This window comes from Microtus oregoni, unplaced genomic scaffold, assembly GCF_018167655.1.
Source record: "Microtus oregoni isolate MIOR12 unplaced genomic scaffold, Mior012 000024F_ref0000369, whole genome shotgun sequence".
NCBI classification, from domain to species: Eukaryota; Metazoa; Chordata; class Mammalia; order Rodentia; family Cricetidae; genus Microtus; species Microtus oregoni.
Window position 1 is genome coordinate 2,364,483 of NW_024543083.1, and position 23,196 is coordinate 2,387,678.

The window sequence follows — 23,196 nt, forward strand, 5'->3', positions numbered from 1 at the left end:
ATGCTCTTACCCTGGAATGCATGAGAAGCGGGTCTTTGACAGTACCTGGAGTGTGAGCTGTTGTATGCACCGATACCCTTAGAGTCTGTTTTCAGAGATCTCTCTTTCTTTCTTTTTTTGGTTTTTCGAGACAGGGTTTCTCTGTGGCTTTGGAGCCTGTCCTGGAACTAGCTCTTGTAGACCAGGCTGGTTTCGAACTCAGAGATCCGCCTGCCTCTGCCTCCTGAGTGCTGGGATTAAAGGCGTGCGCCACCACGGTCCGGCTTCAGAGATCTTTCTTAACCTTTGATATTTTGGAGATGGGGTCTCATAGAGTCCGGGGTGATCTTGAACTCTCCTGGATCCTCCTGTCCCCCATCCCAAGTGTTAGGATTACAGGCCTAAACCACTGCTCCCAGTTTATGAAGTGGTAGGATTTCATTATGCCCAGCAAAGTCTATATCAACTACATTCCAGCCCCATATTTCCTATCTTTCAATTTCCAAGCTACCCAAGTCTTTGCTTTTGGCGTTTGTCTTAATCACTCTACAGCTAGATTTAGAGAGGCTAGAGCTTGTATTCATGACCTTGGAATAGTAACCATCACTGCTGATCTGAACTCAGATCAGTTCATTACTATTTCTAGGTTAAGGGAGATCCAGATAACCTGTCTTGGCTTTTAAAGTTTCTTGTTTATTTAGTCTATCGTTATTAAAGCAGACAGTCCAAATTTTGTACTTAAAATTATGAACAAATCAACACAAACCACCCAATGAAATGTTTAGAAATGTAAAAAATGGCTCTTTAATGGTCTAAAAGTTATCAACAAATATTCGATTTTGTTCTGCTTCTAAATGTAAACTATAAACAAACATTGTATAACCTGGACCTGAATATAAGGAAGGCCTGCAGTGAGCACCCGTAAACTCAGAAGTATAGCTGCTTCTTTTTATTACACATCAGATGTCTGTGGCACAGCAGGTGCCCCACACTGTAATCCTAGCACTCGGGAGGTAGAGTCAGGAGAACCAAGAGCTCAAGCTCATCTGGACTATATGAGACCATCTCAAAAGCCCAAAGTAAATGAAATAAACCACCAACCACAGTCTTGAGTATTTGTATCAAGTTTTAAAATGCAGTGCTTCCATTTAATGCATACCACAGTTAATGTTTTTGTTTAAATTGGAAAGTTTATTTGTTTAGTCCACCAAATAGGATGCAAGCACTGTCAGGACAAATACACAGAAACAATGCCGATCAACATCAAACAGTAATTTAGTTTAAATGACAACATACTCCCAAGAATCTCTTCTTCAGTTAGTAGACATTTCAATAAAATAAAGGGTAATGAATTAAGTGGAAGTCAGCTTGTGAAATCTTAAAAATAAAACTCTGACTCTATTAATCCATGCCAGTTAAACAATGTAACTAAATTTCCAAGTGCAAAGGAGATGAAGCAGTCAGTGACCCTTTTTGTTTAACCAGCCAAAAAGAATGCTTCCTAGGACACAGCAGGCAGACTGATCTAGAACAAATTGTGCTAAACGCTCATCATTAGTATGTATGGCACATTTGGTCCATGATGTAGTTTAATGTCAAGACATACCACAATTTGTTACAGAAACACATAGATAACTATTGTTTTTAAATATATATATATGTATATATATATTTTAAAAAGCCAGGTATACTTCCACATACAAAGAAAGGTCCTGGGGAGGAATTTATAGGAAGTAGTCTGGGGTACGCCGGGTCACATGAGGCTCTCCACGACGAGGTGCTGGGTCAAACTGAAGACTAAACAGAGAAAGTGAGTCAGCAGGTAAGCCAGGAGACACTGAGTGGACAAAGCCATCCTTCCTGCACCCTTCTGCTATCACTGCACTCCGTGTGGCTGCAATGACCCTGAGTGTGTCACTTTACAGAGCTCTGGTGACACTTAGTGGCTGTTAGTGCCTGGCAGAAAAGCCTTGTGACGCCATTATCAGTTGAAGGGCCTAGGATCAGTGCTGTTTCTCGCCGTCACGATGCTGAATCAGGGTATTTACACCTGTCTTCAGGCACAGCAAGTTTCCTTCTGTGAGGTTTGCTGATTTTAGTCAAAAGAACACTAAATTTTATCAAGTGCCTTTTCTGTCTGTTAAAATTACCAGTTCCTTGCCGGGCAGTGGTGGCACACGCCTTTAATCCCAGCACTTGGGAGGCAGAGGCAGGCGGATCTCTGTGAGTTCGAGACCAGCCTGGTCTACAAGAGCTAGTTCCAGGACAGGCTCCAAAACCACAGAGAAACCCTGTCTCGAAAAATGAAAAAAAAAAAAAATTACCAGTTCCTTTTCCTATTTTTTTTTGGGGGGGGAGTCCATTTTCATATTTTGAACCAACTCTGTGGTCTTGGGATCAATCCCATTTGAATTTTCCTTCTCCAAGCAGTCCTGAGAGGATGTAACCTCAGGCATGCACACAGACTTCACAACTGTCAAGGTAAGTATTTATTTTCGATTTTTGGTGCTGTGGTTGAGACCAGATCTCATGTAGCCTGGAATGGCCCCAAACTCAACAGTAACGGTTCATTCTGACCTTCTGATCTGTGCCTCTACTTTCTAAGCACCGGGATCACAGGCAAGCAGGTGTCATCATGTGGAGCAAATGTTTTATTTAGTCACAAAAAGTTTTTTGAAACAAGGTCTCATGTATCCCAGGTTGGCCTGAACTCTGACTGGTCTGCTTCCATCTCCTGAGACTGGGATTACAGAGCTGTATCACCATGGCCAGTTTATATAGTCCTGGGCTTGAACCCAGGGGCCAATGGAGCCACATCACCTCGTAGTTTTTAAACTTTTAAAATAAGTCATCTTTAATTTCGTGCTATGAGTGCCAGTGCTCAAAGACGTCAAAGGAGGGGTCCCTTGGAACTGGAATTACAGATGGCCGTGAGCTGCCATGTAGGTGCTGGGACTTAAATTTGCGTCTTCTGAAGGGCAGCCTGTGCTCCTAACCACCTAGTCATCCCTTCTGACCCTGGAGTAGTCTCTGTAAGAGTCGTGGGAGTAGGGGAAGGATGCAAGCCTCCAGTAGTTATGACAGACAGGTTTCTGTTTGTCTGGGTGTTAATGTGTTTTTCTGAGACAAGGTATCTGTATGTAGTCCTGGCTGTCCTAGAATTCACAGCTTAGACCAGACTGGTCTCAAACTCTTGCTTCCTGTGTGCTAGAATTAAATATGTACTCTACCATGCCTGGCTTAAGGTTCTCTTAAGGTTAAATGTTTTTCCATTACCTGTACACTCTTGGGAAATTTTCACCAAATTTTAAATAATTACAAATTATTTTTCTGGGCTGGGATATAGTTCAGTAGCGCAGCAATGAACTGGTATGTGTGAGGCCATGACTGTGTGCCGAGCACAACAGAAGGAAATAATTCATCACATTAAATGTTTGGAGAAGAGGGTTTACACACAAAGAGAAAAAAATCTTTGTTCAATCATCTCATAAACAGAACTCTTCAATGTTTTTCATTCTAAAAAGATATTTTTATTCATGCGTGCATGTGTGTGTATGACCCAGTGTGTGTAGATGTGTGTATGTATCTAGAGAGGCCAGGAGAGGCTGTTGGATCCCTTGGAACTGGAGTTAAAGGTATCTGTGGGATCTGAATTCCAGTCCTCGTGACTGTAGCAAGAGCTCTGAGCTGCTGAGCCAGCTCTCCAGCCCCCCCCCCAACTGTTTTCAATAGTTCCTTTTTCCTTCTAAAAGTAATTATACACAATTAAAATGTATAGTTACTTACAAAGAATATTTTAAAGTGTCATCTAATTCCATGATAGCAGCCTGATTTCCACAGCGGTAGCAGTAATTGGGCGCACTAAAAATGGTAACCACATTCCGATCATGGCACCAATTATAACCCTGCAACAGTGAGAAAGGTCAATGTTTCATTACAGAATTCAAGCTTGACACAACAACACACAAGTACTTCTGTGGCTATGTAGTCAAGTTACCTTCTATGATCTGACAGTTTATATACCTGCTCAGAATACTGGAACTTTTCTTAACCTACACTTCAGATGTGTGTGTATGTGTGTGTGTGTGTGTGTGTGAGAGAGAGAGAGAGAGAGAGAGAGAGAGAGAGAGAGAATTTTGCTGTTTAATAGGTCACAGTAGTCTCAAACTTACATCTGCCCTAGCTTTCCAAGTGCTTAGATATGACAGAAACTACCTGGCTTACAAAGTCTGCTACATAAATCTTGAACAACTTAAAGTAAGCTTCTGAAGAGCTGAGCCAATCATTAGTAATGGCCTCGCTAATCTCTAACAATTACCTGCACCAAAGCCTCTCACATCACATCACAACTGAAATTTGATTATCTTCAAATTTCCTAGTCTCCAACTTTTAGGAAAGTAAAAGTCTTTTAGCAAAGTAAAAGTCATTACTTTAAAAAAAATACATCATCCAGTCACCATGACATACATGATGCTATAATAATGAGGTTTAATATCACTACATGGACACTGCTCCTTGCCTGTTCTGGGCTGGCCATTCCTTGCTGGTTTAGAGGGATCATGTATGTTCTCTTTTGTTCTGTCAGTAGTGACAATACTACAACTCAAGCTGCGGCAGGTGCTGCCTCAACTCAGTGATCAGTTATTAGGACCAGCAGGGGACAGATTTTAAACCTCCTTGATGCAATGCACCAAGGATGCATCACTCTGCAGTATGCATCTCAAGCATGCATGTACTAAATCCACAGTCCTAAGGAACACCTGTCAAGTCTCCACCGAGGATTCTCTAGAAGAGAAGAGTGTGCTCTTATCTGCTGAACCATCTCTCTCTCTCTCCAGCCCCTACCAAGGGGTTATTTAAGGGTGTCTTCTTATACAGCCTACACAGGCCTGAAACTCATGACCCCCTCTGCTTTGGCCTCCTAAATATTGGGACTACAAGCATCCACCATGCCCAGATTTAGAAAACCATTTCTTATAAAACAAAACTTTGGTCACTTCCAAACATCAAGAACACATAAAGAAAATCTGAAGAATTACTTCCACTTGTAACCTGGATTGTTATACACACTGTAAAAATTAAACTTTGTTACAATCTGTCAAGTATTTAGGCAGGAAACATTCTGAAACCAATGGAGACATTCTGACTGAAATACGGGTTACAACAGAAAATGGCTTTAGCAGAACAGACATGGAGATTTGGGGTAAGGAGCTAGTCAAATCAAGAGTGGGGAGAGAGGAGAAAAAATGAGAAAGATACTTAGGCCTCATTACAAATGCACAGAACCATGAGATAAAGGCATTCTGCAGGAAAGTACATACTTCCATTACAAGCTGGTGAGCGCGAGACACCAGTGTGAGACCGTTGGCGTGGTTAAATGTTTCAGAAATATCTTGTCCAAAGGTATAGCCAGCACCACGTGGTGAAATGCCCCATCCACCACGGTCATCTGGATCTGACCATAAGAGATCACACATTGGGCCCTGGTCAAGGAGAACAGATACGCATTATGAATTATTAACAGTTATGTTTAGCTTTATCACATGTAATTACATTATCTTGTTAAAATCAAAACAAAACCACCACCAAATTTACCTCATGTGGAACTTCTTGTAAACGATCCAGGGCTCTTATATGATCCAGTGTATCTATGGATGGAGACAGGCCACCATGGAGGCAGAATATCTGTTTATAAATTAATGAGGAGTAAGTAGTGGCTGTGTTAGCCCTGACAGCTCCCCCGTCCGCTCCTGCTGCCCCCCAAAATAGCATTAACTGAAAAACTTGTCAATTACAGCGCAAAGTAGACTCAGACCACCAGCAACAGCCTCAACAGTACTGTGAGTGGGGGTTTCCTTTTCTCCCCTCGTGGTACCAGGGCTCTGAGGGCCTTCTGCAGGCTCTACTACTGCTCCAGTTCAGCTGCCTCACCCCAGCTTTATTCAGTGCTGCTGCTAAGTAGGATCCTCACCCTCATCACCTGTCACTGGGTTCTGTCATGTACTCCTGATTATAAAATTCTGTTTGATTCAGACATCACGCCTTACTGATTCCTGTTATTGATTACAATAGGTTTTTAGTTTTCCTGAGACTGAGTACATCACCACATTTGCAGGTTATTTTCTATACAGTTTATCATCTTCAATTCCTTTTTATGTGTGTGGGGCACATCTAATAGAGGGGACAACCTTTGGGAGTCTGTTCTCTCCTTGCACGCTATATATTGAGCCAGCTTTCCTGCCCACTATTCCTGTTAACTGTATGTAGTACGCATGGATATGCAGGTCTACAGATGAGTGGGTGTGTGCACACATATATGTAAGGCCTAGGGTTGGTACCGGATGTCTTTCTTTATCACTCTCCATGACTGTGGCAGGTCTTGAGGCCTGCTTAGTTGGCTACGTAGCTAGCTTGCCTTGGGAATCTCATCCCAGGGTGAGGGATCACAGGTGGGCACTGTGCCCCATGGGTGCTGGGATCTGAACTCTAGTCTTCGTGTTTGCAAAACAAGTACTTTATCTGTTTATAAATTAAGAAGAAAATGTTTACCCACTGGGCCTCCCTGTGGTCTTTCTTCAGTTCCTTGACTATAGGCAGTGCACTTCTAGGACTTCTGACATAAAAGGACAAGTGTTTTTAAAAAACTTTTCTCAGGACTATCCTCTGAAGACTGAATCAAAGAGAATAATGACAATTTTAGTAACAGTTTCTCATTTATTAACTGACAGGGTCATGCTATGTATGTAGCCCAGGCTGGCTTAAAAGTCATCAGTTCTGCTTGAAGCCCTAGACGCTAGGGTTCTAGGTCTACACGCTGCACCCAGCCCTACACACGGCATCCAGCCCTCTCTCTTGGTTTACAAGCTGCTTCCTTCCAGGACTCTGTGAGCCTGCTTGGTTATCTACTTCATTTCTGAGGAGCTCATGTCCTCCAGATAACACTTCATAAATGATAACCTGTCATAATGGTGTGTATGTGCTGGGTGTTTTGTTTCTTATAATACTTTAAAACAGCAAAGACTGAGTTTGGGAACTGCTGGTTGGTGTACGAAATTTATTAAGAGTTCTAACATTGTATGCATGAAGTTTCAAAACCAGATACACTATCGCTACTACTATCTAAAATAGCTTGTTTATTACTTTAAGGCTAATAAAGACTATTGCTTGAAAAATTTAAATTTTAGCCGGGTAGTGATGTTGCATGCCTTTAATCCCAGCACTTGGGAGGCAGAGGCAGGTGGATCTCTGTGAGTTCGTGGTCAGCCTAGTCTACAGAGCGAGTTCCAGGACAGGCACCAAAGTTACACAGAGAAACCCTGTCTTGAAAAACAAACAAAAATAAAAAACAAAACAACAAACAAAAACAATTAAATTTTAATTAAAATCTAACACCTTATAAATTCACACTTTCATTGACGTTAGCAAGGCAAGTATTGTCATTTTAATTATTGCAGTATCCAAAATCATGGCTGGGAAAATGTAGACTGTTATAATCAAATTATATTCAAGCCAGCAAGCCAAAAAGTATCTATTACACCTTCCAGGACACTGGGTTTCTATCATTTAAACACTGCATTGTCTTACTGTATGTTCTATATCTGGATCTGAATCAGCTCGCCATGAATCCTCTAAACATTGAAATGGGAAACCTGTCTAATGTCTTATGTATGCTTCAGTACTTACTATGGTGGAAACAGAGTAAGTACCCTTTGATAAATAAGATACACAATATGATACTTGTAGTTACTATGAAAATAACATGGGAATGAGAAGTTGCTAACGATAACCAGGAAACAGTGTAATATGGACACAATTTCCAAATACATCTCGTGTGACTCATTACTATACACACCCAGAAACTTAGGCATTTATCTATGCTATCCTCACACTGGCCAGAAGACTTTTGGGCCAGGGAAAGCAGGGCCTGGTGTTCCAGCAACTTGGGAGCCCAAGGCAAGAGAATTACTGTATCAAGCTGTGTTGGGCACAGTGAGCCTCGGTAGCTTTGTGAGATGCCTCCAAAACACGCATACCCCCACCCCAAAGAAATCAGACTAACCAAACCACAGGGCTGTGTTTCAGTGTCAGGGCACTTGCCTAGCATGCACTAGACTCCAGACCCCAGGTTCAACCCCCAGCACTGTATAAACAAACAAACAAGAAAGCCAGAAACTTTTACATAGCTTGTAAATACAGATCCTGAGTGCCTAATAGTACTTCCCCATGTTTAACCTCCTTCTGTAAGACAGTCAGACACACACACACCTGTCCATCCACTAAAGCTGTAAGTGGAAGATAGTCGAAGAGATCTGTAAAGTATTTCCACACGTTGGCATTCCCATACTTTCGCAGACATTCATCATAAAAGCCATACACTTGGGTGATCTGTCGGCTTTCATGATTTCCTCGCAATATTGTAATGCGCTCTGGATAGCGCACCTGGAAAAGAAACCCGTGTACAATCATTTCTTAGCAGTATTAAATTAGTTTTAACCTCAAATTCATTTCCTTAAATAGTTCTCCTGTCCATTTGTAAATTAACTGCCAAATTTAAGGACAGGTATGTAAGATATATATGAACCAAGTGCATTTATACTTAGGTTTGGGTCCCCTACTCCAGACATCTCATTATGAATATATAAATTTTCTGAAGTCCAAAAATCCCAAGCATTTGTTGAACCTGGGCAGGAGTATGAGGAGAAGTAGCTAGTGTAATCTTGTGGGGAAATGGGATAAAGAAAGCACTCGAGAGTCTAGAGCAATGGACAGACATCCTCTGAGGTGAGCAGTCTGTGTTATCAACAGTGCACGTCAGTTCAGAGCGACAGACTGTAAGTGAGGCCTTGAGGAAGACCCTGGGGATGTGGAAGTCACAAGCTAGAACACACATGCTAAATGAGTAAACTGCATCTGGCAGAAGAGCAGGGTGAATGAGGGAGACGGAGGTGCTGAGTGCAGGGCAGTAGAAACAGGAAGTCAAGGAACAATGGCATGAATCACATACAGACTTGCTTAATGATTCCATAGGAAGGCCAGTAAGGGATTAAATCAAACATAATTCATAGAATTCAATTATGGACAACCCAAATGAGTTATACATTTAATAGAAGTCATCAAGTTTAATGCATTGATTTTTATCTCCCTTTAAAAGATGTAAAGCCAACTATTACTTAAGCTGAGCAGATCAGAAATTAAATGACAATACATGCCTAACATTCTTACCCTTGGCCCAATTTAAACCTCCCCTTACCCATTTTCATCAATCATACCTTTAATGCTACAAGCAGAGTCACAGTCTCCACAGAATAATAACCTCTGTCTACGTAGTCACCCATGAATAGATAGTTTGTATCTGGTGACTTCCCACCAATCCTGAAGAGTTCCATAAGGTCATGGAACTGGCCATGCACGTCTCCACAGACAGTAACAGGACAGCGGACCTCTTGTACATTTGATTCTTTTGTTAAAATTTCCTTAGCCTGTTGCAAAAGGAAAACCGACAATGAAAAAGATTCAGTTACACAGTTAACAGTATTTTTACCTATACTGAAAGAAAATCTGGAGAAAACCACTTGGAAGTATGCCTTATAAAATAGAATAACCCACCAGGTGGTGGCGGCGCACACCTTTAATCTCAGCACTCGGGAGGCAGAGGCGGGCAATTGCTGAGTTTGAGGCCACTGGTCTACAAAGTGAGTTCCAGGATACCCAAGGCTATTACACAGAGAAAGCCTGTCTCTGAAAAACCAACAAGCCACCCCCACAAACTAAACAAAAGACCGTTTCTTCCTATGACAAACACAGCCTCACACTTATTCATATTCATTACCCCAAGTTTCATGACTGTTTCTACTGATCTGAGCTGCTACTGCTAGATCTAGTCATGGACCGCCCTAGTGACGTCATGGCCAACCACATGCTGCAAGGACAACAGTGGTTCTGAGATGTTCCCACTGTCAGCCCAGTGTCAGGGCTGCCCCAACATATTAACTTGTTACTTAGGTTCTGCGATGATGCTGTAATAAAAATCAAATCTATTGTGTGACCAGATGTATAAGAAGTATATATAGCATAGGCAATTTTATATGTACTATAGATGTAATATAAACATAAGTAACCATTTATGTACTTTTTTGTTAGGGTATTCCTGTGACTTTAAAAAGCTGTGTAAAGGGCTGGAGAGATGGCTCAGAGGTTAAGAGCACTGGCTGCTCTTCCAGAGGTCCTGAGTTCAATTCCCAGCAACCCACATGGTGGCTCACAGCCATCTGTAATGAGATCTGGTGCCCTCTTCTGGCCTGCAGGCATACATGGAGGCTGAACACTGTGTACATAATAAATAAATAAATACATCTTTAAAAAAAAAAAGCTGTGTAAAACAGTATGTTGAATTCTGCCCACAGCAACCTTGTACATCAGCATCTCTTGTTTCTATGGTAAAATATAACATATATATGAAATATACATACATATATACACACATATATATATATACATATAAAACATAACATAGCCTAATCATTCAAGCAATGTAAGGCTAGAATCAATGGTAATTTTTAGTTGACACAATCCTAGGATTTTAAAAAATCTGAGTCTAAAACTTCCATGCTTTAAGTTCCTTTCCTGTGTTTGTTGCTAAAGATCCAACCCAAAGCCTCACATACACTAAAAAGTACTTAACCTCCTAATGAGCTGCACCCCAGCCAGTATTTCTTAGTATCTCATTAAGCTCGAACACACATTTAATGTTAATTTTGCTACTATTTAGATCTAGTTCAGTACTTGCAAACTCCTGGATTTTCCATAGACACTGCGCCTCTTCCTTCACGAATCTACTGAGTGCATGCGAACAGAGCGCTCACTCAGGGTGTACTTCTACGGTCTTTCCTCTTAGTCTGGAGACCCTTTCCTAGTTAACTCCCACTTTAAAATGATGAACCGAGTAGTCCACGCTGGCTACGACTTGACTGAGATGTTTCTGCCTCACCCTCCCGAGTGCTTGGTCAGGAGACTTGAGGTTTTAGGAGTGGTCTTTGTCAAGGAAGTTCTTTACTCTGTGTAAGAATCTATTTCTATTCCCTTTTGTCCATGTGAGTGTGTGTGAACGTGTGTGCCTACAGGCCTTGAGGATGCTGTCAGGTTTCTCAGCGCCACGCAGTAATAAACATGCATATATAGCACACACAGTACATAGACATATGCATAGGCGCAACCCTCATACACATAAAAATAAAATCTAAAAAATCATTTAAAAAAATTCTACAAGGCTGCCAAGCATGGTAGCACATGCCTGCATACCCCAGCACTCAGGAGGCTGCAGCAGCAGGATCTGGAGCCTTGGCTACACAGCAAGATCAGCCCAACCCAGCCCAGCTGAAAACTTCGTAGGTATGTAAGCATGGCGCCTCTCTTTCTTCACCGTTAGTAGGCTTAACCAAATGACTTACCATTTCTTCTTCTTGGGGACTGGTTTTTACTAAAAGACAGGCTAGCTTCCAACTCACTGTATAGTTGAGAATATAACCTTACACTTCTGATGCCTCTGCCTTCATCATGAGGTTCTGGAGACTGAACCTAGGGCCAGGTGCAGGCTGGGTAGCCACTACCATTTCAGCTCTGGCCCAACCCTTCTCGCCTTTAAAAAGAGGGAATTAACCCTTTGAGTTTAACAACACAAGCATCTATATGCCAAGCAACATTAAGTTTTGAAGGCATACTATGAATAAAATCTTATGCTCTTAAAAAGCAAGTTATGGATGTGTACACAGATCAAGATAAATACAAAACGTTGTTAGATGTTAAACTTCTGGTCCTGATGTAAAGTAAACAAATCTCCACAAACTCCACTCCATACAGACAGAGACCAAGGCTTAAAATATCACAAACAGATATGTTCATAGCAAGGCATGGCTGTACATGCCCACATTCCTAACAGTCACAAGACTGTGGTGGGGATGAGGAACAAGACCAGCCCAGCTTGCATAGTGAGTTTTAGGCCTGCCTCAGCTACCTTGTGAGATCTTCACTCACAAACAAATGAGGAAAGTCACCAATAGTTGCCAGAGAAGCAGGTGTCCAAAGTAAAAAGCATGCTGTCTTTCTCATACACCTCCCAGGTCTGACTTATAAAGAAGTTACTAGTCTGTACTGTGCAGGGTTGTTCTGCTGCATGTATGCCCGCAGGTGTCTGGTGCTTGAGGAGAGCAAAAGCGGGCACTGGATTCCCTGAACTGGAGCTACAGATAGGTGCTGGACTTGAACCTAGGTCTTCTAGTAGAACAGGCTCTGCTCTTAACTGCTAAGTGACCTCTCCAGCCCTTGGGTGACTTTTCTTTCTTTCTTTCTTTCTTTCTCTCTCTCTTTTTTTTTAATTTGGTTTTTCGAGACAGGTTTTCTCTGTAGCTTTGGAGCTTGTCCTGGAACTAGCTCTTGTAGACCAGGCTGGCCTCGAACTCACAGAGATCCGCTTGCCTCACTTCCTGAGTGCTGGGATTAAAGGCGTGCGCCACCGCTGCCCGGCTGACATTTCTAAAAAAAAAAAAAAAAGCAAGCAAGCAGGGCTGTGGTGGCGCACGCCTTTAATCCCAGCACTTGGGAGGCAGAGGCAGGCAGATCTCTGTGAGTTCGAGACCAGCCTGGTCTACAAGAGCTAGTTCCAGGACAGGCTCCAAAACCGCAGAGAAACCCTGTCTCGAAAAACAAAAAAAAAAAAAAAAAAAAGCAAGTTATGAACCTCTTTCCTTTTTTTTTTTTGTTTAACCTGAAAATACTACCTTTTCTGCTTCTGTTGAGACACTGTTTCACCATGTATCCAGACTGACTATAAACTCACAATCTACCTGGCTCAACCTTCTGGAAGCAGAGGTATATATGTGTCCTACCAAGTGTGTGAAAAATGTAACACTTAAAACTTTTTTTTTTAAATATTTATTTATTTGTTATGTATACAATATTCTGTCTGTGTATATGTCTGCAGGCCAGAAGAAGGCACCAGACCTCATTACAGATGGTTGTGAGCCACCATGTGGTTGCTGGGAATTGAACTCAGGACCTTTGGAAGAGCAGGCAATGCTCTTAACCACTGAGCCATCTCTCCAGCCCCCAACACTTAAAACTTTAAACCAACTTTCAACCACGTAAGTGACCACCCTGCTATATCCACACAATGGATTTACGTTCAGCCATTATAGGGAATGCAAACTACTACTGACGGCGTACTAATAAAGACACCTTGAAACTAAACTGAACATCTGGAAGAGGTAACTTTTATACATTCACTATTACATCTCGATTTTTAAAACTTGAGGAAAACTTTCTGAAACTAACTGTGAAACACTGCTGCAACTGGTAAGACCAGAAAACCGCAATCCTTGGTCCTACTGGATTACTTTTCTCAAATGTAAGCACTCCTTCTCATTTGACCTAATTCTTTTCTATTTTGTTGTTGTTGTTTTTTGAGACAGGGTTTCTGTGTTCTGGAGCTCTATCTGTAGCCCAGGCTGGCCTCAGACTCAAAAGATCTACCTGCGTCTGTGTGAAGGTCTGGCTCACTGAGCACAATCCTAACATATGTCATTTCCACATCCAAGGTTAACATCAGGCCTTCAACAACATGGTGGGAATGTCGGTTACCAGGCCAGTGGGTAAAAGTGCGTGCTACCAGCCTGACGACCTGAGCGCTACTCCTGCACCACACGGTAAGAGAGCCAACTCCCCAACACTGTGGCACACATTCAGTGGCACGCACACTATAGACATACTTGGTACACGTGCGTGTAAACTACACAATAGAGTGGGTGTGGAGGCCAGAGATTGGCATCAGGTGTACTCTGTGGTTTTTCAGACAAGGTCTCTCACTGAACTAGAGCCCACCTATCAAGCTAGGCTGGCTAGCCAGGCAAGCCCTAGGAGTCTGTCTCCAGCTCCCCATGTCTGGCTTTTTACCTGGGTATTAGGAGTCTAAACTCAGGTAGGTCCTCATGGCAAGTACTGTGCCCACCGAACTATCTCCCAGGCCCAGCAATATTTTGTGAGCAATTCAAATACGTTTTTACTGCTTGTCTGTAAATCATGTGAACAATTACTATTTTATCACTGTTAATGACAAATGATATCACTTCTTTTAAAGCCTGCGAATGGTCATTGAGCGACTCATCACTGTGTTTTCCAAGAGCAGCTATGCTCACCACGTACTCAGCTTCAGGCAAATGTGACAGCTGTTCCAGCACCAGTCACTGTGCAGTGTGTGGAACTGCTGCCTCCTCGTCTCCAGCAGTGAACTCCCAAGACATTTCATGAAAGCGGATATCCACTAGCCACCTCAAGCATAATGTGAGGGCCTAGGTGCAGATCCCTAGAGCCCTCGGAGAGCTAGACTTGCAGCGCATGCTCCCTGAAACCACAGGCTCCTACAGCAGGATGGGAGGTGGGGTTCCACAAAGCTGGCAGGCCCACCTGCTATAAACCGCAGCAGTCTCACACACGGCAGAGGTGAGGCTACACTTGGGGCTGTTCTCGGACCTCTACAAGCATGGTGGCTTAGGCATGCCTGCCCACACTCACACACTTGAACATGCACACATCATATACATACATGCGTGCATGTGGAGATTTCAAAAGTGGACAATGATGACACCGAGGGAAAAATACAAAGTCAAGTAAAGAAAAATAAAGTAGCTAGAAATAAAATCTATAAAAAAGCAACTACTGGACTATGCTACTTGCTTCCACTGGAGACTCTAATACACAGCTAGAAACTTGGCAACATAAGCTAACTGAGAGAAATGAAAAAGAGCAACCGTACCGCAGGGATGAAGAGAGAGGTTCTGAAGACGAAGCCATCCCGGTGCAGCACTGAAGGACGAAGGCGAGCACTGTTCAAGAGTCCTCTCCTCTTCCCCCTCTTCCTCTCCTCTCCTCTCCCTGGAAGAGGGTTTTACTAGGTAGTCTAAGCTACCTTTGCAGTCTTGACCTTCAATTCTCTTGTCTCTACCTTAAGTATGAGGGATTCCTGCCTCAGGGCTATCTTTTTTCATTTTGAAGAATTATTTTATATGTATGAGTGCTTTGTGTTAAAAAAATAAATACAGTGCTTCTATTCTGGGGCTCTGACAGGCAAAGGCCAACCAAATGCCTCTAGGGCTCTGGATGAGTGCAGAAAAGCAGTGCTCTAAATACCAGGCCCTCTTGAACTCCATCCTACATCTCTCCTCTACCCTGACTGGTCCGATCTTGTGTTCTTTACCGTTAGAGTAAAAACTTACAATTGTGACTGTAACAACTTCCAGGGAGTTCTCAGATCCTTTCTGTGCATCTCTGAACCTTTTGGGAATTCACCAAGTTACAGCTAGTATCAAAAGTAGAGAATGTTCTAAATTATTTTACTAAACTTTTTTTTTTTTAAGCTCTTAGGGCTGGAGAGATGGTTCAGCGGTTAAGCGCACTTGCCTGCCCTTCTGAAGGTCCTGAGTTCAGTTCCCAGCAACCACATGGTGGCTCACATCTGTAATGAGATCTGGTGCCCTCTTCTGCCCTGCAGGCATACACGCAGACAGAATACCGAGAATTCTGCATACATAATAAATAAATAGATTCTTTTTAAAGCTCTTATTTTCATTTGTGTGTGTGCGCGGGCGTGTTGGATATTGAACTTGGGTCCTTGCAAGAGCAGGACCAACTCTTAATCCAGCCCTCAAATGTTCTAAACTCTTGAAGATGGAGTCAGAGGTGAAATATAATTCTGGGACCTGTGCCCTCTGTCACAAAAAAAGTAGTAGATTAAAAAATTTTGGGCAGTGCTGACCAAAATTGAACCTACCTTACTGAACTACGCACTTCAACCCCTACAAAATTCTTTTATTAAAACAAAAAACAAACCCTGACTTTAATTAACTAATGCATTTTGGCTTTTTTGATACAGAGTTCTCATTAGTTTAGGGGGTCTCCTCCCTCTTTCTCCAGTACCCAAGTACCTGGACTTCAGGCTCGTCCTGGTATGCTTCTACATTTACAAAGGTCACTCACTAAGAATTTACAGGCTGCTGGTGAGATGCGGGCAGAGGCCCCTGTCACCAGGCAACAGGAGTCTGACTGCAGGGACCCTGTGGTGATGGGAGCTGACTCCTGCAAGTTGCTCTCTGACTTCTCATAGCTACAGCATGTATATGCATACATAACAATAAACCCCTGCCTCCAAATAAACCTTTAGGAAATTAAAAAACAAGGATGAGAGACTGTTACAGATTACGAAAGAACACACCAAGTCCAACTTGAGCTTTCCCTTCCTAGACAGGGAAAGCTACACTATACAGACCTCCTTTCTAAGGCTAGTACAAACAGACTTGAAAAGTATGTTCAGGAAAAGGTAACATCTGATCACTAATAATAACACAAGAAAAAAAGGTGTTTTCATATAAGTTACTTAACTGTTTTTTAGATTTATTACTTTAGGTTTAGAGTGTTTTGCCTAGCCGGGCGGTGGTGGCACACGCCTTTAATCCCAGCACTTGGGAGGCAGAGGCAGGCGGATCTCTGTGAGTTCGAGACCAGCCTGGTCTACAAGAGCTAGTTCCAGGACAGGCTCCAAAACCACAGAGAAAACCTGTCTCGAAAAAGCAAAATAAATAAATAAATAGAGTGTTTTGCCTGCATAACTGTGTACCACATGTATGCCTGGTGTCAAGAGGGCACTGGATCTCCTGGGACTGGAGCTGCAGAGTTGTGAAGGACACATGGGTTTGGGAATAGACCCTGGTCGTTCTTCTGCAAGAAGCAAGTGCTCTTTCCTAACTGCTGAGCCATCTTTCCAGCCCTCATTGCGGTTACTTTCAACAACCTAGACTAGGATTATATCTCATTACATTTACTTAAGAACATAAAAGAAAATCTACTCAAAACACTAAGATTTCACCTTAACATAGATGCAAATGTCTTGTGATTCTAGTATCATTATCTTTTGGCATTTGGTTTCATTTACCAGGCCATCAAACTGGCTCAGTGATGGGCTATTTGATCCCCAGTACTTCAAAACCAAACAGCAGCAACACTACCTTAAACAAACGACAAAAAACTAAGGGACGATTTGAACAAAAGTTATATTCTGCATATAAAATTATTCAATGAAAACAAGTTTATAATGTACCTATATTTTACATATCACATATAGAGTCAAGAAATCACCTGATTTAACAAAGTCCACTTTCTAGTCACTAGTTTATGCTAATATCATGTTTCATTTCTTCATCTGCCAGTCTAAGGGCAGAGTGGCTTAGATGGGCCAGAAAACACTGTTCTGCTCAGTCAGCACTCTGGAGCTTATCCCACGGGAACCAGCTTTCTCCGGTATAGTCAGAAACATTCTCTACATCCCTAGATTTTGGACTTTATCAATGGACCAACAAGCTCCAGTAACCCCGTTCACATGAAACTTTAATAAATTTACTACAGAGCATAGTGTCTCAAACATGTCATCAGAGCCCAGGGAGGCAGAGGCAGGCCAAACCCAGAGAGTCTGAGATCAACCGTAGTGAGTTCCAGGCTATGGAAAAAAAAAAAAAAAAAGAAGGAAAAGAGCATACTAGTTTGGTATTTTTGTTTGAGTCTTTTGTTTTTGTTTCTTGAGCCAGGATTTCACTATGTAGCCTTGGCTGTTCTGGAACTTGCTATGTAGCCACTCAGAGTTTTTGGCACTTAAATCACCTCCCTGCCCCTCGAGTTGGGGGACAAGGTCAGTCCATGTAGTCTGGCTGTCCGGGACCTCATTATAGAGACCAGGCTGGCCTCTACTCACAAAGATCCACCTCTGTCTGCCTCCAGAGCATTGGAATTACAGGTGTGGCCACTATACCCAGCCTAAACCACTTAAAAAAAAAAGTTGTATCTATCACAGAGAGTAATCGATTACCTCAATGCACAAGGTCCATTTGTACTAGGACTAATCTTTGGTAACACAATATTGCTTCAGAAGTATATGCTTGTCTACACTATGAACTTGAATCTTAAATGCCTGCTTATGCCAACGGCTTTGAAGTCAAAGTCATGAAACACACCCACCAATTCAATATAGAATTTACACATCTTTATTATATTTTTGGTTGTGAATATAACTCGAGCCATCTCTCCAGTCCTAGAATTTACATGTATATTTCTACACTAGCCTCAGGTTTTCTGATTTAATCTGCTGCGCACCCGGCTGGTCCAGGAAGGAGTCCCAGAGAAGTCGGACTTCCAGTGAGCTCCAGGATCTGAGCTGCTATTTAGGTGAGAAGAGACAAGCCGTACTGTCTGATACCAACAATGCTACAGCGACAGGAGGCAGATGCTTGGTCTGTGCTTGCTCTGGGGCAGCCTTCCACCCACTGACCCCGCCCCCGACCCACCCACACAGGGCTGTTCAGTTCAGCTGTTTCAGCTTTAATTCCTAGGGACAACCATCGCCTTACAGTGTTACTTCTTACAGAGCACTACAGCAAACAAAACCTAAAAAGCAAGCTACTAAAAAATTTGGTGGGCTGAGCATGGTGGCGCGCACCTTTAAACTCAACACCCAGGAGGTCAGCCTGGTCTCAAGAGTTCCAGGGCAGCCAGGACTACATACTGAGACCCGCTCTTTATAAAAAGTTAATTAATAACTCTTATAGCCCAAGAAATAGCTCAGCAGGTAAGGTGCTCGATGCCCAATCCCAGAACTCGCATAAACTGGAAGGAGAGGACTTTCTCCAGTGTTCTTTAACGACGCCCTTGTGCACTTTTCAGGTTTGTGACTTTTGTTTATGCCACATTTGTTTAACTGTGACGCTTTTACTGTGCCTGTCTAAAACACGTGATGGTCCAATAAAGAGCTGATCGGCCAGAAGTGAGGCAGGAGCAAAGATAGGCGGGGCTGGCAGGCAGAGAGCATAAACAGAAGGAAAAATGAGGACAGGAGGACATCAGGGGCCAGTCAAGGAGTAAGAAGGAAAGAAAGGTATACAAAAACAGAGAAAGATAAAAGCCCAGAGGCAAAAGGTAGTCGGGATAATTTAAGAAAAGCTGGCAAGAAACAAGCTAAGCGAAGGCTGGGCACTCACAACTAAGAATAAGCCTCTGCGTGCAATTTATCTGAGAGCTGGGTGGCGTCCCCTCCCCAAAATCCAAGAGTAAAACATCACACAACATTTTGATGCCCAACGCGCCAAACTGTTGTCCTTTTATTTGTTTGCCTTCTAAACTACTGCTGTCCTAGTCAGCCAACTGCAACTCCAGTACCAGCAGCAGCAAGGAGAGTCGCGGCCTGAAGAAATCCTATTCCTTCAGGCACTGACTCTTTCAAAACTACTAAGAGAGCTTTACTAAATCTCTATCCTGCTAAATAATTCAAGATTCAAAGGTTGAGGTAGAATGCTGCTTCCCAGAGAGGTTGAATAGCAAGCAGCTCACCCTGCTCGAGTCTCCCAAGAAGTCTTCATGTTCTTCACAGCCCTCTTTCTCCACCTGGCTCCTCTCTACTACTTCCTGTCAGCTAGTTGCTGGTCCAGCCTCTGGACTACAAGAGAATTTTGTTTACATTTTGCATAATTAAATGTTCCAGAGCATAAACAAAAGTAACACACCTTAAACTAATATTCTACAACACATGCACGTATATAAAAATTATATAAGAAATTAAAAACAAAAAAACAAGCAAACAAACAAAAACAAAAAAAGGCTGGGCAGTGGTGGCGCACGCCTTCAATCCCAGAATTTGGGAGGCAGAGGCAGGCGGATCTCTGAGTTCGAGGCCAGCCTAGTTTACAGAGCTAGTGCCAGGACTGCTAAGGCTGTAACACAGAGAAACCCTGTCTCAAAAAACCAAACCAAACCAAACCCCTAAAAAACTAGCCAAAAGGAATTAAGATAGGGTCTGCCTTTCTCTTCCATCCTTCTACACAGCATTCTGCTCTGGATGGGGAGACTTCACAGGACCACCCGGGAAGCTGTTTCCAGCACAGCTGTGAACCCTGGCCATTTGTGTGCTGAAGACAACAGGAAACAGTGAAATTGGTTAGGGCCACTACACACAAACTCTCCTCTGAGGGACCATCACAGAGGCCTTGTCACCACATCTGCTTTACCTTCTCTTTACCAAAGCAAGTGCAGTGACATCTGGAACGAGACACGCGTACCTCTCCCATTCTCTCAGCGTTCTCCAAGCTCGCTTCCTGCCAGGGCTGCATGAGGAGCCTCCTAATAGCTCCCACCCAACAGCTTATAAGTATCATCCATGCTTCAGAGCGGCATCATGTGTGCAGGGAGCAGGAGCTAGAGAGCGCTGGAGCAGAATGAACTCTGACAGGCCCAGCAGGTAAGAACCTGGACAGCTCTGACAGAGAGGACCAGAGCTCCCTTAGTTCCCAGGACCACAACATCGGGTGGCTCGCCACCAGCCAGTTTCAGGGGATCTGATGCCTCCGCTTCCTCACGCATCAGCACTGAGCACACAGACACATAAAAATTAATAAGTCTTTAAACCTATGACAAGATGGGACTAGGGACTAAAGAACACACACACACACATGCACACACACGTACAGGCACACCAGAGATGCTGAAGAGGGCTGTGAATCAATTGTTTCTCCCACGAGCAACTCCATCCTCTGGGTTAGAGGACGTGATGGGTGCCGCCGTGAATTAGTGGAGCTATGCAAAGGAAACCCTCACTCACAGCCTAGGATGTCAGCTTTAATACACTACGTGGTGCTTCAAACTCCTAATCCAGTTTACTGAGAAGCGGAAGTTTTTTGTTTTGTTTTTAACAGATTCAGAGAGCTTCCAAAAGAGTTAAGGCCCACGCACGATACTGCCCAGCAGCTGGACAGCCTTCTGCAAGGAAGAGTCCTACAATTACTAGAAAGTCAAAGGGGAGCCCTGGGCTGACTCAGCCACCTCTTGGTTTGCACCTTCAGTTCTGGATGTCACAACTACAATAAGGCTGACTGACCCAGCCAATTTCCAAACTGGACAGTTCAGTGTCTAACTCGGGCTAGACAGAGATCATCTAAAGGGTTAATTTTAAGACTTATGGAAGAGGTGGGGCTGGAAGCAAACCGTTTCACTGGGGGACACCACTTTCTTCATGGTTCTATTTGAAGGAAGAAACTCCCTGTTCTAAGTAGTTACTCAATATACAAAGGCCTTGGACAACACCGAACGCTTGAAAAACACATCACGAGCATTTACTCCCCCTCCCTTAAGAGAAGAGCGCTTATAAGACGAACAAAATCCTCCGGTAGTATCCGGATTTCTAAGAAAAATATACAGATTGTGACTTGAAATAATTAACTCCTTTACTCTTTCACAGGAAAATACAGGGAAGCGACTTAAGTCCATACTATAAAAAAAGTAATGAAAAAATACAGACTCTAAAAACCCAGCGGTTAATACATCAACGGATACAGATTTCAGATACGAAAACACAGTCAAGAAGGGGGACGTTATGCAAGTTATGGGGACGGGGGAGAGGGGGAATACACGCGGTAAAAATGGCAGTAACTTTCTGTAATGTTGGTAGCTTATTAATAGCACCCGTCCCAGTTCTCTGCCAGTAAACACGGCTTCCAAGCTCACACCTGCTGCCTTCTTCCCGAGAAAGAAATCACCGCTCCCCAGAGCCACTCACCACCAAGCCCAAAGCCACCGCCTGCCTCCGCCACAGTGAAGCCGGGCTGAAAGGTCTGCCGGCCGCCCTACCCACCGGGGTGCAAACAAAAGCTTCATGCACTCCGTGGTTTTCCGAGGGGGCCCCCGGTTCACCCGCGAACAACCCCACGCTAGCCCCAAGTGGCCGTGTTAACGACTTTCAGGAGCGTAGCCCGCGTCTTTAGGGGGCTGCAGCTGCCTGATCCTCGGGCGGAGACGGGGTCCCCAGCCCGCACTCCAGGCGGGGCCAGGGCCCGTTTCCCCGCGCGCGCCTCCCTCCGCGGCGGGCCGCCTACCTTCTCGCAGAGCGTCCGCACTTGGTTCTCGTTCAGCTGCTTACACTCGTTCAGCTGCTCCACCCACTGGTCCAGCTCCTTGGTGAACGCCTTGTCGTCCATGGCGGCGTGCCGCGCGTCCCCGCCGCCTCCCCCGCCCCCGCCGCCGCCGCCGCCGGCCCCCGGCGGGACCACCGAGCCGCGGAGCGCGCAGCCCGCGCCCCGCCTAAGCGCAGCAGGCAGCTGCGGGCCGCGGCCTCCGGGAGCTGCCGCCCCGCCCCGCCCTGCCCGGCCCCGGCCACGCGCCCCGGGGCGCGGCGAAGTGGCACACGGCTCGGAGCGCGGAGCGCGGAGCGCGGCGCGGCTCGGGGGAGGCTCCGGCCCGACGGCACCCGCCCGCTGCCGCCGCCGCCGCCGCCGCGCCCGCAGGCCTCTCCGCGCTCTGGCCCGGGCTCTCTCGCTCTTTCTCTTCCCTCCCTCCGGGTTTCCGTCATCGCCCCGGCATTTCCGCCGGGAAAAGGCGAGGGGGCGGCGCCGCTGGGCTCGGCGCACGAGGAGACGAGCAGCGCCCTCGCGCGGCTCGGCGGAGAAACGGTCCTTGGGGGTCCCGGGGCCGGGGCCAGCGTCCTTCCCGCTCCTCCCTCTGGGAATCCGGTTCTCGCCTTGGATCCCTCTCTGCATCGGGAATTGGGAAGCTTGGGCTTTTTCCTCAATGTTTCACAGTCCTAGATACGTATTGAGTTAATTTCTACTCTTAGCACTAATTAGTTGTGAGGCCCAAATTCTCCGATCCTTTCTATCTGCATCAAAAAGATAAACATTTTTTTTAAATTTTATTTATTTATTTATTTATTTATTTATTTATTTATTATGTATACAATATTCTGTCTGTGTCTATGCTCGAAGGCCAGAAGAGGGCACCAGACCCCATTACAGATGGTTCTGAGCCACCATGTGGTTGCTGGGAATTGAACTCAGGACCTTTGGAAGAGCAGGCAATGCTCTTAACCTCTGAGCCATCTCTCCAGCCCAAAGATAAACATTCTTAAAGGATTTATTTATATGTATGTTGTGTCACGTGTGTGCAGGTGCCTAGGAAAATCAGAAGAGGGGGTTGTATCGCCTGGAGCTGGAATTGGGTGGTGTTGTCTGAAGTAGGTGCTAAGAAGCAAACCCCCAGCATCTTCAAGAGTAGCAAACCAACCTTCCTTCCTTCCTTCCTTCCTTCCTTCCTTCCTTCCTTCCATCCTTCCTTCCTCCCTCCCTCCCCCCCCCCCTTTTTTCTTTT

The 23,196-nt window shown here is 44.3% G+C and overlaps 1 protein-coding gene across 3 annotated transcripts; it reads right to left on the reverse strand.

The window, feature by feature from the left end:
* Positions 1-1,149: 1,149 nt before the first annotated feature.
* On the reverse strand, positions 1,150-22,412 carry Ppp2cb (protein phosphatase 2 catalytic subunit beta). Of its 3 annotated transcripts, none has more exons than XM_041673813.1 (7): positions 21,930-22,412; positions 9,249-9,458; positions 8,245-8,418; positions 5,575-5,664; positions 5,301-5,462; positions 3,766-3,884; positions 1,150-1,776 (listed from the first exon to the last, which is right to left on the reverse strand). In XM_041673813.1, exons 1-7 carry the CDS (start codon positions 22,029-22,031, stop codon positions 1,704-1,706), a joined length of 930 nt encoding a protein of 309 aa, XP_041529747.1. In that variant the 5' UTR covers positions 22,032-22,412; the 3' UTR covers positions 1,150-1,703. The 3 variants fall into 3 exon arrangements, with proteins under 3 accessions (XP_041529747.1, XP_041529749.1, XP_041529748.1); XM_041673815.1 differs by lacking the exon at positions 21,930-22,412 and adding an exon at positions 21,614-21,633; XM_041673814.1 differs by lacking the exon at positions 21,930-22,412 and adding an exon at positions 19,396-19,501.
* Positions 22,413-23,196: the final 784 nt, after the last annotated feature.